The sequence below is a fragment of the Bufo bufo genome, chromosome 4 (genome assembly GCF_905171765.1).
Source record: "Bufo bufo chromosome 4, aBufBuf1.1, whole genome shotgun sequence".
Classification (NCBI taxonomy): domain Eukaryota; kingdom Metazoa; phylum Chordata; class Amphibia; order Anura; family Bufonidae; genus Bufo; species Bufo bufo.
The window spans coordinates 293080383-293100902 of NC_053392.1; the positions used below are offsets into that span (position 1 = coordinate 293080383).

A 20520-nucleotide genomic window follows, 5' to 3' on the forward strand; every position below is an offset into this window, starting at 1 on the left:
GAATATACTTCAACAAATCGAGCATGCTGTGTAGTTCAGTATCTGCAGTATGCTTTCAAAAAGTAAACCGTTAGGCCCCTTGCAGACGAGCGTGTCCGGATTAGGTTCGGATGCATTCCGGGTGCATTGCGGAAAACCCCCGCGAGTAGGTACGCAATTGCAGTCAGTTTTGACTGAGATTGCATTCCGTTGTTCAGTTTTTATCGCGCGGGTGCAATGTGTTTTGCATGCGCGTGATAAAAAACTGAATGTGGTACCCAGACCCGAACTTCTTCACTGAAGTTCAGGTTTGGGTTCAAGGTTGTGTAGATGTAATTATTTTCCCTTATAACATGGTTATAAGGGAAAATAATAGCATTCTTTAATACAGAATGCTTAGTACAAGGTCAATTTAGGGTTAAAAAAATAAATAAAAAATTAACTCACCTCCTCCAATTGATCGCGTAGCTGCCGGTCTCCTGTTCTTTCTTCAGGACCTGTCAAAGGACCTGTGGTGATGTCACTGAGCTCATCACATGGTCCATCACCATCTGGCAATCTGTATGCAAACGGAAACCATTTGTAGACTGATCAACATCCCACAAATGCATTGCAATACCGGATCCGTCTCTCCGGTGTCATCTGGAAAAACGGATCCGGTATTTATTTTTAAAGTTCTGCGCATGCGCAGGCCAGAAGACCGGATCCGGCACTAATACATTCCAATGGAAAAAAATGCTGGATCCGGCATTCTGGCAAGTGTTCAGGTTTTTGGGCCGGAGAGAAAAATGCAGCATTCTGCATTTTTTTTCTTCGTCCAAATACCGTAAAAGGACTGAACTGTAGACATCCTGATGCATCCTTTCCATTCAGAATGCATTAGGATAAAACTGATCAGTTTTTTTTCCGGCATTGAGCCCCTAGGACGGAACTCAATGCCGGAAAAACTTTGACGCAAGTGTGAAAGTACCATTACTTCACAACAAATCACTTCAGTATGTAACTTGTCAATTATTGAATGTTTTCCAGGTAAAGACAGAGTTTTCAACACCCCCTTGTGTGAACAGGGAATTGTTGGATTTGGCATTGGTGTTGCGGTTACTGGCGCTACCTCGATTGCGGAGATCCAGTTTGCAGACTACATATATCCAGCATTTGATCAGGTTTGTACACATCTTAACTTCCTTGTATAAACCTCCGTCATTTGACTCCACATGAGATTGCTTACTCATTTCTAGGGTAGAAATAATGGGACTTTTTATTTACATGTGTAATCATTGTTGTGTTCGCACCTTACAGATGAATGTGTTTTTATAGTAGTGGCATTCTGCTAGAAAACATCTGCTTTATGCCCCATTCACACAAGTGTGCCTGTTTTTTTCCGGATCTGCAAGGCATGGACATCGGTGTGTTGCTGCCAAAGATAGGATATGTCTTCAATGTGCTTCCAGGTCTGTGCAGCTGTGCCACAAGAGATTGGACATGTCCTATCTCTGACCGCAATTTTTCGGATCGCGTACCCGTTGAAGTTAATGGTACTGCACTCTGATGTGGCGTGGGTCCGTGTTTTGCGGATCTGAAAATTATGGGTGGGGGGGGGCACTATTCAGGGGGGCGCTAATGGGGGCATTATTAATTTTAGGGGCGCTAATGGCAGCATTATTAATTCTAGGGGGCACTAATTGAGGCATTAATAGAACTGGGGGCATTATTAATTCTGGGGGTGCTAATTGGGGCATTATTAATTCTGGGAGGGCACTAATGGAGGCATAACTGTTACTGGGGGCACCAATGGGGGGCATTTTCTATTCTGGGGGGCACGAATGGGGGCATTATTAATACTGGGAGCCACATTATGATATAGCGACTTCACAGCCCGTGTTAATCCATGCCCCCACAACCAACACCGCCTTTGGGATGTGTCTTAACTCTATATGCACCTGTGCTTAGAACCTGTCACACAGAACACGGTGTCTGAGCTGAAGACAACATGTTATAGGGCAGGAGGAGCTGAACATGTTGATATATAGTTTTATAGGAAAAGAAACTGTAAAATTAGTAATTTATTCATTTAAATTCCTACTCATTCTGGACTTTGAAGTCCTAGTAGGCGGTTCTATCAATGATTGACAGCCTTCCCTCTATGACTGTGTATACACAGATAGCTGTCAGTCACTGATAGGACCGCCTCCTCAGACTTCAAAGCCCACAATGAGCAGGAATTTAAATGAATCAATTACAAGTTTTAATGAATCTTTTCCTTTAAAAACGATATATTGATCTGCTCAGCTGCTCCTGCTCACATGCTGCTTGCAGCTCAGACAACATGTTCACCGCGGCAGGTTCCCTTTTAATAAGTCATTTTCTGACTGGCTGACTTATAAAAGAGAGCGTTACGAGCATGCTGTGTGTCCTGTACAGATATCATTGTGCAGGGAGGGGGAGGAGTCATTATCATATAACAGAAGTATTACCTTTCATTGAAATCCTCTTTGATAACAAAATACATGATAAAGTCCTCATACATATTAGATTATGGTCTTTACTTGTTAGATAAGGTTTCTGGCAGGGACTTTCCCTGCACTCTCCGTATAGATATAGCACAGAGTTGCTGAGTTAACGCAAAACAGCTTTTAAAATGAGCGTATTCATACTGTGTTTTATCATTCAGAGTGGATTGCAAAAAATGAATAAAAGAAAGGATTGATATAGTCCCACACCGATCCCCTGCTGCCTTAACAGTGGCATCCACAGTGAATGCCTCTTTAACAATGACCTGCACAGTGTCCGCCCCTTTAACAGTGACCTCCACAGCACCCACCCCTTTAACAGTGACCTCCACAGCACCCACCCCTTTAACAGTGACCTCCACAGCACCCACCCCTTTAACAATGACCTACACAGTGCCTGCCCCTTTAACAGTGACCTCCACAGCTCCCTGCCCCTTTAATGCTAGGGCTACACGATAACATGTGTCGCATAACATTTTGTCTCAACTGTTTTTATAACGATAGGCTATGGTGTCGCACTGCGACATGCAACATATTGCGACACGACAGTCGCAAAAAATCCATCCAAGATGGATTTTTCTGTGACTGTAGCGTCGCAGTCGCAGCAGGTCACATGTCGCAGTGCAACAGCATAGACTATCATTATAAAAACTGTGTCACGAAATTGGTGCAACATCAATGCCGCGCGACACATGTAGCAGTGTAGTTGTGCCCTATGGCTGGGTTGTTATGGAAACCTGGAGTAAAACTGTGTGTATGTGGAGGCTAAGGTCCTGCGAGCTTCTATTGGCTGATAAGGGTCATGTGACCGTGTGTATGGCAGTTGGGATATGAAGAGAAAGACTTGCAGGCTTGTATTGGCTAATGCAGATATTTTTTGGGGAATATCTCAGGAATGGTATGTGCTAGAGCGCTGTGACCCCCCACAAGATTTCTTTCCAGGTAGCAAGGGCTGTGTATACCAAGTTTAGTTGAAATTGATGGTTGCATTTTTGAGTGATCACGGAACATACATACATATATGTCCTTCTTTTTATATATATATATATATATATATATATATATATACATAATTCCAAATCGTAAAACACTACCAATCGTCTTAGTGATCTTAATCATAGAACAAGCGCTAGTATTTTTCCAATTGCTATTGTACTTTTTAATGCGATGACATCAAATCCGATGCATTTTAATGCTGTTGGTGCTGGATTATCTGCATGGTATTTTGATACATTAACTGGAGCGAGGGCTGTGACGGTGGAGTTGAACTATCCCTCCAAACAACTTGCTTTCTCTTTTCTAAAGAAGGTCAGCAGCACTGAGGCCATTAATTGGCTAAGGTGTCATCGCCTGCCATTTACAGGAAGCGGGCACTAGCAGCGACCTGGTATGTATTGGAACGGCAGTGGCGAGGGATCGGTAAGATGAGGATCAGTTCTTTTTATTTAGTTGTTTTTTTTTTGTTCTTAAACCACTCTGAGCATTTTACTAAAAAATTTACACAGCCTCTTTTACATTTTACAGGCAGATTACCAAGAGTGGATTGGACACTGGAAAAAAGGCGGGGTCCATTTTGACAGAAGGCAGGGCCAATAGAAGTAGGAGAGGCTAGCAATACTTTAGTGCAGCGCAAAATACTGCGGGCCTGTAGCATGTAACTCGCCATTCTGAGGATTGCAGATGAATGCAGGAGGGCACTTTCTTCTGCCAGCCAGGTGCATGAGTACCAGATGCTCCTAGCATTAATTAATGCTGAGATCATCAGATCATTATGTACCCGACCGGCACCAAAAGGAGAGCTCAGGCAGCCCACCGGGAAATTTCCCTGCATAGCCAGTCCACCCCTTCAGATTACTATATGTTTGATCCTCGGGTGTCAGGAATTCATATCAAAAGACCGATAGGATCCACAGGATCTTTCAATCACTTTACATGATCCTGTGATTGACCCCTACAGGTCAGCTCAGAGATGCAGGGCTGTGCGGCTTCCAAGTGCAGTTTAAATATCAATTTTTAATTGATAACGGCCCTGTGGTATCCACAAAACTTGAGGCCATCATTAGTCAACAGGCAAATAACAATGTTTTTCTTAAATAGTCAATTTAAAGGGAACCTGTCACCAGGATTTTGGGTATAGAGCTGAGGACATGGGTTGCTAGATGGCCGCTAGCACATCCGCAATACCCAGTCCCCATAGCTCTGTGTGCTTTTATCGTGTAAAAAAACTGATTTGATACATATGCAAATTAACATAAGAGTCATATCTTACTTGTGTGACCAGAAAAGAGTCATATTTTCAAGCTATGACTCATCTCAGGTTAATTTGCATATGCATCAAATCGGTTTTTATACACAATAAAAGCACACAGAGCTATGGGGACTGGATATTGCGGATGTGCTAGCGGTGATCTAGCAGCCCATGTCCTCAGCTCTATACCCCAAATCCAGGTGACAGGTTCCCTTTAAAGACCATGCATGTCTGCGTGGTTTTTGGCTGGTACATGGAACCCTATCTGTTTTTGAACTAGTTTCCCTATCGCCTATTTAGTGATTGTCACAAGCTTATGGGAGTTACGACTGATGATCGGATCCTCTTTAAATGTATCTTTGATTTGGGCATTATGTCTGCTTGTATGAGGATTTATTAAATTGCACATAAATTGTAAAAATCAACACAAACAATACAACAACATTATTTAATATGGACATCCATCTTGTGCTACTCTTAAAGGTAATCTGTCAGCAGTTTTGACAAAAAAAAAAATGATACAAAACTGCTCACAGCACTAGTTGGGAGAGCAGGATAAATATGTTTTACAGAGCTTTTATTATCATTATTATTATTAGCAGTAATACTAATTTGAATATATATTTTATTCTTCTGTAGATGCCTTGGAGGTAGAGCTTCACTGTGAAGTGCCCTCTGCAGTGAGGAGCGGCTCAATGCTGCAGGTACTTTACATTGAAGCACTGTCTCCTGGACACTTGCAGGAGCAGAACCTGGCAGAATAAAGGTTCATATTTGCACTACTCCTGATAAAAGTTCAGTAAAAGGTATGTTTGGTTTGCTCTTCCTGGCCCTTACCTGGCCCGGTCAGCACTTTTTGCATGATTAAAACTGCTGATAGACTCCCTTTAATCTGATGGCTGTTTGCATGCAGGAAGGCTATCCATCAATGACTTTAACTATGTAGAAATGATAAAATATAATTTTTTATTAAACCTTTAAGGTGCTAATACATAATAATTGTTTCAATGTATTTTGTTTGTTTTCTTGTGTATACACGTGAAGTTGCATGGGGGGGCACCACACGTGGTGAGCTGCTGTTTTTGATCACTGTGAGCAGTAGAAAATATAATGCAGACAGCAGAAAGGAGGCAAAACCACAGAAAATGGAGACCAGAGTTATTGCAAGCTTCTCATATAGTGAACCTCGTTGTTTTAAAGGGGTTTTCCAGGTCCCCTATATTGATGATCAATTCTCAAGATAGGTCATCAATACTTGATCATTGGAAGTCCAACTCCCAACACCCCCGCCATTCTGCTCTGGTGAGCAATGTGACCTGCTTAAAGCATACGAAGCACAGCCCCGTCCATCATATAGTGACAGTGCGTGGCATTGCAGCTCAGATCCATTCACTTGAATGAGACTGAGCTGCAGCTAGGCCATGTGACCTATGAACTTTGTCACTGGGCTAGGAAGAGGCTGTGGTGCTCACCGGAGTTCCATGATCTCTTGAAACAGCTGATCTACAGGGGTGCCGAGAGTCTGATCCCTTCCACCAATCACATATTAATGACCTATCGTAAGGTGATCAGTATACAAGATTTGAAAAACCAAAAACAAAAAAGTGATTGTGATGGAATGGGGCCCCTTTTGAAGATTTGTAATAAGAATCCACTTTTACATGTTGTGCAAACATAGATTGACATATAAACACACAAACACAGATATTTGTCACTTGTTTATGTGTTATAGATAAAATGTTTTATTTCTATCCTGCAGATTGTTAATGAAGCAGCCAAATATCGATATCGATCCGGTGACCTTTTCAATTGTGGGAGCCTGACCATTAGAGCACCATGGGGTTGTGTTGGCCATGGTGCACTTTATCATTCCCAAAGTCCTGAGGCCTTTTTTGCCCATTGTCCTGGTATAAAGGTATGATCAACCTATAACTACTTTTACACTGAGGCAGTAGAGTGTCGGGGGGGTGTAATAATTAAATTAAGAATTATTAATTATGGTCATAAAAATAATTAACCATAAAAAATAAAATTTATAAAATTTGTCATAAATTATTAAAATCATGACCTGGTGAATTGTAGACAACCTAATTGATACAATTCACATCTGAGTCCGACTATTTCCTCAGATAAATAAGTTCTTTTTGACGTGAGATGATGTTAATGATAAAATGTAGTTCTGCATTATACAACAATACACAGTTATTATAAAAATATGCAGATTTATTGGTTACAAGGTTATAAACATATATAAGTAAATAAACACAATGATACATGCAAATGAATATATATAGCGTTAATATAAAGCATTACAAGCTTAACAATACATGTGAGTGGAAATAAACTTGTCACATTATAACCAAGCTATTATTAGGTTAGGATATCAAAGTAGGAACATAAGTTATATACATTACTTCTGTTCAGAGAAAACCTCATGATATCAGGATGGGCATGTCTAATCCTAGACATCAATATAGAATGCTAAATACATTCTGCCCCCCCTAACCAACTACACATTACATGACTTCAAGATGGGCAAATCCATTCAAGGATACAATTTAGAAGAGATAACTGTATCCTTCCGCCCCATCCTGGACTATTTTCACACATATAACTTTGGTAAGACTATTAAGACAAATAACAGGGATCTAGGATCTTAAACGGGGAGGATTTGAAACAAGTCTTTCCTGTGGGAATCCATCACTTAGCTTGGCGAAGAATGTTCTATCAATATATATATATATATATATATATATATAATATATATATATATGTATATATAAAAGCAATCATTTAATGCTTTGCTAGATTATGAGTCTTGATTCTTCTGCAGGTAGAATGAAGCCTCACAATATCCTAAGACTACATCTCAATATGGAGATGATCAATTTATTTAATCATTTATTTATTCGCCAATCTAGATGGTATAATTTCACCCACACTATCAAATTAGTCTTAATAAAATGAAATATCATTTTCTGTGTCTCTTACCAAGTCCTAGTAGGAATCTCACTTCTGCTCCTAGGAAAGCTGGGTGGTCCATCATAGCACATCTCACCATGGCTTTCATCTTGATAGACCCCTCTAGAGACTCAACATCTCTCTTTTCTCTCGCTCTTCTTTTTCTTTTTTTCCTTTTTTTATCTCCTGTGTATGGCTTATGATCCCAAACTTATCAGTTAGACACACCTTCCTAGTTTGGAACTTTCCAATCATTGTCGGATGGGCGTGACCATTGATAAAAGATGTGACATCATAACCTTACCCAGAATGCACTTTTGCTACTGTTGTAATATCACCTACTGGTACTTAGGTGGCACTGCTGTATAAGCTATCTGCATCATAGTATAAAGGGTTAACTTATATAAGTCTGAATATACATTTTGACCTTAGAAGCTTTAATTCAAAGCCATAGGGATTAATTCTGACACTTGTAGCAATTAGAGACAGACCTCTAGGCGTCTCACTTAATGTTTCTCACACTGTTGATTTATGGATCATAAATAACTTGTTTTCTCACAGAGATATCAGTACCTCCTCTGTCATACCAAAGATGTGATTAATTGTTACAAAATACACATCTTCACAGACACTCTTCTAATGAGAAATATATGCAATATACTGGATACATGTTGTCTTCGTAACATATAACAATATAATATAAACAAATATATATGTGTCCTACTGATTGTCTTATGATAAGGACTAACTAAGGCTCAATAAATGAATACACACATATTATATATTTTGCTTCAATAATAAATATCTAATTGTGTAGGTAATGATCACCAGCTGCATAGAGCTCATCTTTATCTCCCGTCATACATTTAAAAGTAGACAAGGAGGCTTCTTCTCAGACTGGTACATTCATGGGAAGGATAACACTGAAGAGTATAAACCTTTGTGTGACCTTAATTTGGCCTACTCAAGACATACAAAATTGCAACTATAGTTGAGCATGGCTCTTAAAGGAAATGAACATCCATCTTGACTAGAATGAATTGGATATCAATGCATTTACCTATGAAAAGGCACAACAAGAGTAGAGTGGGTTGCCAGTGCCCAGGGCAAGCTAAGTATTGCACCCCCTAACCTGTGACATGTGATCACCAGGTCATCTGGAGGAAGTGGCATAGCCACTTTCTCCATTCACTATTTATCGCTTATTACTGATCTCTATGCACAGAGCAAAGGAGAAGGCAGAAGCTGTAATAAATCACTTCTGTCTTCTCCTCAAGGTCCCTGACAGCTGTAGACCCAAGCTGCTAGATCCTCCTGGCAGCAGTATTGTCCCCTGAAACTGCTCCCCCCCACTGGAAGCAGCAGTCTCCCCTGACCACCCATCCAACTGGCAGCAGAATGGTCCCCATATGTCTCACCTCACTTGAGGACTTGCTGGGCAGGAACAGTGGGGCTGGAGGTGGAGGGAAAGAACATCTCCTGCAGTTCTGGTAGAAACTAGAGTAGAGTGTAGACAATAATACTACACTTTTTCAAGGTCTGCCTGAACACTGGTATTTATGCAGCTTTTACACAGTTGCATATCCACAGAAGTATGAAATTAGAAATGCCAAGTTCCTTTCGCTTAATTTTACAATTTAAATTGGGGTTTACTGTATGTGTCAAAAGATCACTAGGTGGTCAGGGACTCGTGATCACATTAATATGCATAGCTAAGTCAATACATAGAAATCTAGTTTTCAGAGGTGCAACTTTCAATGAAAAAGAAAAAAAATTGGAGGCCTTTATGCCAAGTGTAAGTCATATGTATATTTGTATGCATATAATCTTTGTGTGCCTTAATTTGCTTGTCATGTGCACTGCTTAATTTACAGTGCATGTAAAGCTAGTAACAAATTATTCTTTCCAGTACACATAAAGTATTCCATAAGCAGTCTGTGCACCAGAAATTCAAACATATGAGCTGGAGTAGAACTCTTTTTTATACTAGTGTTTGGTGTATATGGTGTAAATCTGTCATGTCTCTTCTGCTACGTCCCACCCACTTTTTGCATTGTCCCTGTGTGCTGTACAGGACTTTGAAGAAGCTCTGTCTTCAGTAAAGCGATTTACATCTTCTAGCAGTAGTTCTTCACTGATGTGAAACTTGTAGTTAATTTGCAAAGAATTTTTTCTTCCTTTGTTCCATTTTTGAGACGACATTTTTTTTTGGTCTTCTGAAACTTGATAATTTTCCATAGTTAATTGGCCATAAATTATATTGCAGATTGTGTAAACTTAGGCTTTCTAGACCTGCTCCACATTTATCATGGTGGCTGATGCTGGATGATAAATGTGGTTGGTAAAGAGATAACTCTTTACTAGCTATTGGTTGGTTTAGTTTGAGCCATAATTTTGTCAGGACAAGAATGGTTTTGGTGCTAAATGTCTCATATTAGGCACCTAAGATGCTACACCCCCTTGGCTAGCTTGGTGCAGAGGATTTCTCAAATATTACATGTGCCAGATTGCACCAAAAATCCACTAGTTTGTGTCTAGCTGCATTGACATTAGTAAATGTGGGCCATTCTGTTTAGATATCGATATAATACAGTTGTAACCAGAAGTTTTGAGACTGACACAAATGTTTTCATAAACTTTGCTGCTTGTGTTTTTAGATCTTTTTGTCAGATGTTTCAATGATATAATAAAATGCTTATAATTGTACTTCAGAACTTTTAATGACAAATACATAATGTTTATCTAAAGACTCAATATTTCCGGTGTAGACCCTTCTTTTTCAAGACTTATGCAGTTCACCAGTGCATGCTGGAAATCACCTTCTGGGCCAAATCCTGACTGATGGTAGCCCAATGTTGCCTAATCAGTGCTTGGAGTTTATAATATTTTCTGTGTTATTGTTTGTCCACCATTTTCATTTTGAGAATTGACCACAGGTTCTCAATGGGATTGAGATCTAGGGATTTTTCTGGCCATGGACCCAACATTTCAATGTTTTCTTCAGTGAGTCACTTAGTTATCACTTTTGCCTTGTGACCTTGTTCATCACCAAATTGCTCCTGGGCCTTTGAGAGAAATTGCTCTTGGGGGATGTTTTCATCCCATTCTTTAATCATGGCAGTGTGGCAGAATTGTGAGTGAGTTCTCTCCCTTGTATGAGAAGTAACCCCACAACATTAATGGTCTCCAGGATGCTTTGCTGTTACCAATGATTCATTGGTAGTTCTCCAGTCAGTCATTTTTCCAGATGTTCCAAACAGTCTGAAGGGGGCTTCATCAGAGAAAATAACTTTACCTCCAGTCCTCTGCAGTCCAGTCCCTGTAGAATGTCAGTCTGTCCTTCATGTTTTTCTTGGAGAGAAGTAGCTTCTTGCTGCCCTTTTTGACATCAGACCATCCTCCAAAAGGCTACTTTTACACTTGCGGCAGCCTTTTCCGGCTGGGGAACAGCCTGCCGGATCTGTGCTACCGCAAGTCCACTGTGCTGGCGGAAGTCCGCTCCAGCCCCCTTCACTATTATGAGAGGCGGCCTGGACAAAACCCGCAGAGTGCTATAGTTTTATTCCGGCCGCCTCTCGGCCTGTTTGCCGTGCTGTGGCCAGACCTCCGTTGAATGGGACCGGAGTGGACTTGCAGTAGAACGGATTCGGCAGGCGGTTCCTCTGCCGGAAAAGTCTACCGCAAGTGTGAAAGTAGCCTAATTCATTCAGTGTGACGATGATATCAGCTGCTATGTCCTTGATAACACATTCATTTCAGGTAACAAGCAGATCACTGAAATGATCTTAGCAGGTCATTTTGTAGCAGGGCTCAAATGCAGTGGAGATTTTTTTTTTATTAAGTTAATTTTCACGGCAAGGAACGACTTTGGAATTAATTGCAATTCATCTAATCATACTTCATAACAATCTAGTGTTAATGCAAAATGCCACCATAAAAACTGAAGCAGCAGACTTTGTGAAAGCCAAATCTGTCAGTCCCAAAACGTTTGGCCACGACTGTTATGTCAGGTATATTACCATCATACTGTAGATTATATAATATTGCCAACTCTTGAATGTTGTTCATACTTGTATTGCTTTGGTGCTGAACTTTTATCTGACTGTGGTTGTACGCTCTACTGTGTACTGCAGGTGGTCATACCCAGAAGTCCAATCCAAGCAAAGGGCCTGCTGCTATCCTGCATTGAAGATCAAAACCCATGTATTTTCTTTGAACCCAAAATACTGTACAGAGCTGCAGGTAATGTGCTAAGTACAAATGTCTATGTTCATATGACTAGATTTATGTTTTGGCTGCTTGTAAGAAAAATGTTGGCTTCGCTCATTTAGAAATAAATGGTACATGGTTGCCGGCAAGTGTTTCAACTTAAGGCAGCAGTTGTATGCTTTGGCTGTCAGCACTTGCCTGGCCTAGCCATATTTTTCTTGGCCATGCCTTTACTGATGTAGTCATCTGCATTTTCTTTTAATTCAGATTGTTGTTTTTTTTATTTCTTTTTTCTTTGTATAAGTTTGTGTTCTTTTGGAGAGTAATAGAACATGAGTCAGAAAATAAATGCCCTCACCAATATATTAGACTTGGTGACAGCGAGAATATTTCACCTTATTTTCTTTTGCTAATCCACAAATGTCTAAACTGGAAGCCAATAGCAGTTGTTATGGCTAATCTTAGTGAAATCTAATAGCTAATACTAATAACTCATACTTGATGTTTAGCCCACTGGCACACACCTTGGCAACCATTTGGAGCTGACGGTGTTCCTGCGCATGTAGAAATGTTAATCTGACAAGGTTCTGATAGGTGATTAAGCAGTAGCCCAGAGGGTTAATCTGGATCCCTTTAGCTAAGTTTATGCTACAAAGATCTATTGACATGCTTTGCCATGTAGTTCTAAGGACCGGAGTGCTTTACGCAAATTTGAAACCGATTGTGAGTCTGTAAAATGTGCATAAAGAGCCAATGTTTTTATTGTTTCCTCGGGTCGTAAAGTACAACAGCGATTTATGAGAAAATCTGGTTTAGTTACAAAAATATTTAAAGTGGATGTCCATTTTATTGAGCTGTATATTTCTATACCTTCAATGCTTTATGTATTACAGTTTTTGATGGTATATATTCATAGATGTGGGTGGCCTTGAAGGATGTTTTATACTCTGTACATATTGTCTTATTGATTTTGTCATATTACTGTACTAAAATTGTTTATTTGGACCTGAATGTTTAGTATAAGGACTACCAATTTGTGCGTTTTATATGTCTGACATTTACAGGTCTATTATCTACTAGTTTGGGGACAGAATAAAATAAAGCTAAACATAAAATGAAAAAAAACTTTTTTGCAACAAATAATTGATTAAATCTATAATGGTGGCTCAGTAGTTAGCACTGGTGCCTTGTAGCGCTGGGGTCCTGGCTTCAAATCAGACGAGCTTGTATGTTCTCCCCATGTCTGTGAGGGTTTCCTCCGGGTCCTCCGGGCTCTCCGGTTCAAAGACATACTGATAGGAAACTTAGATTGTGAGCCCCATTCGGGACGGTGAGTGATGATCATTGTAACGGAACGCCTTGCACCCCGACCGGGTACCTCCGTTGATAGAATGCTCCTAGTGCTTTCCGAGGACTCCAAGCACTCCACTTGACACCGTACGCACTGCAGACCCCACGAACCGCCGAAGCTTGGTTGAGGTCTCACCGTCTCCTACCCACCCTGGACCTACGACAAGGATCCAGTGGGTGAACCTCTCCTAAAACCAGAGAGCAGGAACAGCTCTTAAAAGAGCTAGTAGTTATAGCCAGGGGAGTATAGCAAATCTCCCAGCGTATAGCAATCCCCAGCGTCGATCAGTTACCCAAACATCAGCCTCAACATGATGAAGGATAAAACAGGCACTCTTTTATTGAACAGAACTTGTATTTATACTGTACCCCATTCAAGGGGGAGGCAAGAGACAACCAATAGTACATGCTTTACAGTTTGGTCTATCCCTTTGTTTGCCTGGAGACAGTTAGTCCAGACACTGTATAACTTAACTATCTCCAGACACCAATCCCACGGAAATTCTCCAATAGACAAATTACATGGTACAATTGCAGGCCACACAATATACATAGACATTTAACACATTCCCAGACAGCTCAAGTCTGAGTGCATATTATTAGGTGAATGACACTCAGACAACATGAATACAATAAAATGAGCTAACTGGGTACCCTCACATAACATACAATACAATTACACAGACAGATGGTACTGTCACACATCTCAAAACCCCACATGTCCCCATATGGCTTAGATCTGAGCGCTCAGATGCCACAAACACAGTCAAATCGCCATGGGGTTTAAGTTTTGCATGGGCGGATGAGAGGGCCCATAATCCTGGGGCAAGAGGCTGGTAGCCAGGCCCCTCCAAAACCCAGTGGCGAGGTTGGTTTCGCCACAATCATATTTGTAAAGTGTTGCAGAGTTGCTGCCATATAAGCTAGAGAAAGAAATTAGAATTGTTTGTAATACGTTTTACACAAATCCCACAAAGCTATGTAAAACTTTCGTATATATAGAAGTACATCTGCTCTTGGGCTAAACAGTTTAGATGGGTTAAGTTGTAACATAGCCATAACAGCTGTGATAAATTACCAGCAGACATGTCACTGACATGGGAGTTAATTGTCCATCAACCTAGTGTCCTCTCAGCCAGCACATTGACTGTTTGAACCAAAAGAGTGTAATTTATTGCGCTGTGATCTCATGGAAATGAACGGTTCTGTTTCTGTGACTCATGGTAAAGTACACAGACCCGTGGCCTTGTTAGTTTTATGCTATTTAAGTTATGTATTATATGTAAAGTATATATTATCAGAATGTATATATTACATTTTTTTCTGTACATTGCGTGTTATTACTTGTGTAAAGTATTTTTGAGTATGAATTTACATCTACTTTTAGCCTCCATCTGCAGCAAATTGACATCAGCCACAAAGCTCTTTAGGTTCCTGCCATATTATTTAAAAGTTCATTTGTATGTAAACTTGATTTGCTATTTAACTGCCTAAAAATGATTACCGTGCCTTTAAATGCATGATACGAACACAGTGCAGTCTGTAAAGAAGAAAGGAAGGTCACTACCATTTGCAATGATCTTTGAGAAATTATTGTAAGTGATTCATGGTTAGTTCTCACATCTACACTGTTCAATCAGTGCTTAAAATACACATTGACAGTGCATAAGAGAACATGGCTGATATTAAAACGGAATGTTATTTAGCAGGGTAAGGCTTGGTTGTAATAAGTATTCTGGTTTATTAAGATGGGTTAGATAGGTTACCGTACTCCGTGCTCTACTGGATTACTGGATTACATTCTTGTTTTCTATCGTTTAAATTCAGTGTTCAGATCAAAATTGCTCTTTTGCAGGTGTGTGATCACTTTTAGGCAGTCAGTCATTTCACCCTTTAGATGCAGTGGTCAATTAGAATATATGTTCATTATCTCCACATATGTTAAAAACAGGGCTGTGTAGCTGAGGTCAAAACTCGTTTTGGGTGGAGTCAGTAGAGATGTACTCCAGCTTCAAAAATATATTATCTGTTAATATTGTGTGATTTCTTTATATAAATTTAGAAAAGTTTAGAAATGTTGATCATAAATATATTTTATGTTCTTTCAATCTAAGGCCATTATTTATCAAAAACAGTGATAAGCAGGGTGTTCTAGTGGTGATAATCAGTTCTCATCTCCCCTGTGTTCTCTCCTGTCATACTATAAACAGTGATAAGCAGGGTGTTCTAGTGGTGATAGATAATCAGTTCTCATCTCCCATGTGTTCTCTCCTGTCCTTATACTATAAACAGTGATACGCATGGTGTTCTAGTGGTGATAGATAATCAGTTCTCATCTCCCATGTGTTCTCTCCTGTCCTTATACTATAAACAGTGATACGCATGGTGTTCTAGTGGTGATAGATAATCAGTTTTCATCTCCCCTGTGTTCTCTCCTGTCCTTATACTATAAACAGTGATAAGCAGAGTGCTCTAGTGGTGATAGATAATCAGTTCTAACTTCTCCGGTCCTTATACTATAAGCAGTGATAAGCAGGGTGTTTCTAGTGGTGATAGATAATTAGTTCTTACCTCTCCTGTCCTTTATACTAGGTGTTTTCATGCTGCTGCAAGGACCTCAGTTACAATGCATGGGGCTTTACTACACATGCTCAGTAGTAAGTTCCTCTTCTAAAGACCAAAAGAGAAACTTAAGTGGATCGTGTGGACTGCTAGGGGCGCACGCGCCTCTCCAGACGAGCAGTGACACTCTCCTAGTCTCCTGGCTCAGACTTGATAAAGGGGACTTTAGCACCCCGAAACGCGTTGTCCTACGAATAAATGGAACATTACTGAAACTAAAATACTGTCCTTGATCGGTTGTTTCATGCGCCCCCAGCAGTCCACACGCTCCACTTAAGGTTCAGCGTACTCTCTTCAATTTTACTACCCTAGTGGCAGGGTGGCTCCTGCCCAAGGCGTTAGGACGAATCTTGGCTGCACCAACCATCTCTTATCTATACTCTATCTCCATTGCAGTTGCATCTAATTGATGCAACCGCAATAGGTGAGCAAACCATTTCTTTTATTAGAAATTTGTTTTGTTGAATTTACTTACCCTATGAGCGCCTTCTCTATCCCATTGGCCATTATCTGCTAAAGACCAAAAGAGGAAGTTCACTAATAGTCATGTTAGACAGTATAAGGTATTGTCTGGGAATAGGTAACTTTTCACAGGAGCCCGCAGCCTGCTTCCGCTATGAAAAGAATCATACTTACCTGCATCCTGCCGCTCTAGTCCTGCGTGGCAGCTCCTGTGTGTTCATCTTCCTGTCCGCAGCTTGTATAATTTGCCCCCGACACGGGCCTAATCATCTGCTACGCTGCAACCAATAACAGGCTTAAGCAGTGATCTATCTCTTGTGTACGTTGGAGACAGTTATTGGCTGTATCAGAGCAGATGATGATACCCATGGCAGATAGGAAGTAAACAAGCTGCGAACCGGAGGATAAATACACGGGATACAGTGCGCAAGACTGTAGCTGTGGATAGCAGGTAAGTATGACCCTTTTTCCATAGCGGAGGCAGCCTGTGGAGACCTGTAAGAAGTTACTTATTCCCAGACAACCATTTTATGGCAGCACTGAATATAGAGCTACACTTCTTAAATGCTTCTTTTATTCCCATCTAGACGTGCACAGGATTCTCTGCATTTCCAGAACTTACATATATAGCTTTTCTAACTTTCTAGGTTTCTCCAAATTGCATTGCATAGTTACCACAGGAACTTAGAAAATTCCTTTAAATTGCAAAACATAAATGTTACATGTGATTCACTACTGCCTATCTCCTTATTAAAGAAGCACTCCCACAAAAAAAAAAAAAAAATTCAAATCGAAACCGCAATAACAGTTAACAAATTGAAATAAACTGATGATGACAGTACAGGAGCTCCTGGATAATGTGCACAGTAGTCAATACAAGACTTTAGGCCTTCTCAGATATCAGCTGTTACCGATATAACGATTTGAGAACTAAAGCCACTTGAAGTATAGTGGAGAGGAAAAGATGAAAGAGGAGGGGGGAGATGAGAATGGGGTGGGGGGGCCGAAACCGCTGTCCCCTGGAGTATACCAAGATAGCAAGGTAAGGTCCAAAAGACCACACGCTACCGAAGTAAAATGCATTGCATAGGATGGCATAAAAGGTGTAGGTCTGAACCTAGTAAGAAATCTCAAATGGGAGTGGGTGAGGGGCAGGAGTCATAGGAGCCCCCTATGTTGAAACCATGGTGCCCATATACGAGAATAAGGTTGACGAGACATTGATTCTCAGTAAGAAATTTCTTCAAATCTGGCAAATTGGGCGATCTTGTTTAGCCTATGTAGAGTTAAGGGGTCATCTCCAGGCTTCCAGTGCAGCAAAATGAGTAATCTAGCAGCTTCCAGCATGCAGGGGGAATAGTGAGAGTAAAGCCATCTCGAGATTAAGTGGGAGATTGGTTTTACAGACTTGATTGATGATCCTAAGTCTGTTGCCAGAATGGTTTGATTAACTCACATTCCCACCAGATGTGAAGGAAAAGAGCCTTTTGTTCACCCGCCACTCTAGCAATTTGCATGTACCACATTGTACATTTGATTCAGTTTAAAGAGGACCTTTCACTAGAATAAAAAATCTAAACTAAGCATACAGACATGGAGAGCGGCGCCCAGGGATCTCCCTGCACTTACTGTTATACCTGGGCGCCGCTCCGTTCTCCCGGTATAGGCTCCGTTATCTTCATATGTTCGGCTCAACTGGGTGGAGCCTGCCGGCGTCTCCTTCTCCCAGGCTGTAGCGCTGGCCAATCGCAGCGCTCAGCTCATAGCCTGAGAGAGAAAAAAACCTCTCAGGCTATGAGCTGAGCCTCATTCACACATCAGTGTTTTGGTCCGTGATTTCCATTAGTGATTGTGAGCCAATACCAGGGTTAGAGACTCCACGGACATAAGGTATAAGGGGAAGATCTGCACCTGTTCTGTGTTTCTGATCCCCCTGGTTTTGGCTCACAATCACTGATGGAAATCACTGATCAAAACGACGTGTGATATGTTTGTGGTTACGTAAAAGTGATATAATCTGAGAGTGAGAGAATTTTGTTTGCAAGTCTCTCTTCCAATCTTTAATGAAATATGGAATTGATGGGTTACCTAAAGGGAGGGAGTGTCTGTTTATAGTTAAGATTACTTTGGATGGGGATTTTACATTTTTTTTAAAATTTTTTTTTATATTTTAATATAATTATTATAAAAAATTATTCTAACCTGATGTAAACTTTAGTGAAGTTAATTTTCTTACCAGTGACTGTATTTGTGAGTTATCCCTTCCCTTCTGATCCTCAGCTGTGTCATGTGACTGACACACTGACTTTCCAAACAACACAACATCTTATGTGTGGACAGGAAGCCAGTTTCTCTGTATATTCCTACGGGAGCCTCAATGTCAGTCTTACAGGAATGAATAGAGAAGTAACTAACTTCTTGTTCTGTGTCAGTTGGAATGGCAGAGTGTTGGTCACATGACACAGCAGAGGATCAGGAAGGAGGTTATAACTCACAAATACAGTCACTGGTAAGAAGAATAACATCACTACAATTTACATCATGTACCTTTTATAACCAGTCAGAGAATAAAAATACTTGTGGGAGTGCTTATTTAAGTTAAAACAAGCTTACATTCCTAAATATTCAATGAATAAATCGTACAAAAGAAACAAATGTATACTTTAGCTGCAGCTCTGCCAACCTGGCATTAGTTATGCACATGCCGTATAAAACCAACACAACATCTATTCAAGTTTAGTCACATGCTGTGTGTTAGTGAGGAATACAGCATGAGTTTGTAGAAACAATAGAGGATAGAGGGAGAGGTTTCCTGGCCAGCAACTGAAGAAAAGCGGAGCGACGCACACATACATACAGTCTTATGTAGGGTGGCCCACGAAAAAGTAGTCCGCCTCCAGCGATAATATGACAAGATGAACGAGCACATGGATTTTTTTTAAATTACCCACAAGTCACAAAAGATGCATCTTTGGGCACGTCTGATTATGTTGGCTGATACTGCTTGTGATGCTATGGATAGTGTTTGTGATGTTTTCCTTGCGTTCATCCAGGGGATGGGGATGGTTAGCGGACACTTTCTGTTCGCATGTGGACAAGTCTGGGGAACGTGGTGGCTATAACCCCTTGCTCACAGTTTGCTCCTCCGTAAACAGTTCATGAACCCGTGGCGCTGAGTTCCGTGAGGTGCGGCATGTTGCCCCATCTTGTTGGAAACGGCAGGACATTTTTTCTTTTGCAGCATCAAGCAAGCGGTATCAGCTAACATAATCCGACGTGCCCATAGATGCATAGCCCTGATCGTCATACTATCACTGGAGACAGGCACCCTGTGCAATATTCAGCCGTGAACAGGAGTCTCTTGTGCTTTTATCCAGTACGTCCTTTTCTTCAGTACTGTACATCAGTTCATTTATCTCCTCACTTTGATCTGTTCCTGCAGTGTGGAGTTCTTTCTCTCCATGCAAATAAAATGCAGCTCATTGTCCGTCAGCTTCTGCGTCATGTTGTCATTTTTATTTGTCCTTAGCTCCTGCACAATGATGTGGAGTCACCTATGCTCAGTTTCCAGTCCATCTAAATGCGTGTCCCTTTTAATACATTGCCAATAGTTATATAATTAGTACACTTGAAAAAAGACATAGGGCCTTCAAGTTCATTGTGAGTACCTTCCTGAGGCGACTTCTCCAGTTCTAGCAGAAAATGACCATAGTGTCCAGGTGGACTGCTGTATAGTCACAATGTGACCGCATTATGAGATCCAGCAACCTCTAAAAGGTAGCATGGTTTACAATGCAACCCAAATGATATCACTACGTATTGGAACACCCCAACTGCTGTTAAAGTGGTTGTCTTGGCTTTTACTATTGATGACCTATCCTCAGGGTCTGGCACTCCCGGACGATCAGCTGTATGAGGAGACGGCGCGAGCAGTGTGCATGTGCTGTCTCCCGTCTGTCTTCCTGTTCACCGCTGCTGTCTATGGCAAAGACCATAGACTTCAGCAGTGGACAGGAAGAGAGCAGGGAGACGGCATGTGCGCACTGCGCTCGCCGTCTCTGATTTTGATGACCTATGCTGAGCCCGGACAACCCATTAAAAAGGCGTTTTTTTCCTTGACTTTATCAGACAGTGGTATTTGCCAGTAAACCACTGTGAGATCAAGAGTAGTTATATTCA

At 40.8% G+C, this 20520-nt stretch overlaps 1 protein-coding gene across 1 annotated transcript in view; it reads left to right on the forward strand.

Moving 5' to 3' along the window:
- The window catches only part of BCKDHB (branched chain keto acid dehydrogenase E1 subunit beta), a 241806-nt gene that overhangs the window by 75655 nt on the left and 145631 nt on the right, over positions 1-20520 (forward strand). The window contains exons 4-6 of the mRNA XM_040428690.1: positions 1009-1142; positions 6497-6652; positions 11832-11940. Coding sequence (XP_040284624.1) covers positions 1009-1142; positions 6497-6652; positions 11832-11940 — 399 coding nt within the window. The remainder of the gene's footprint in view (positions 1-1008; positions 1143-6496; positions 6653-11831; positions 11941-20520) is intronic.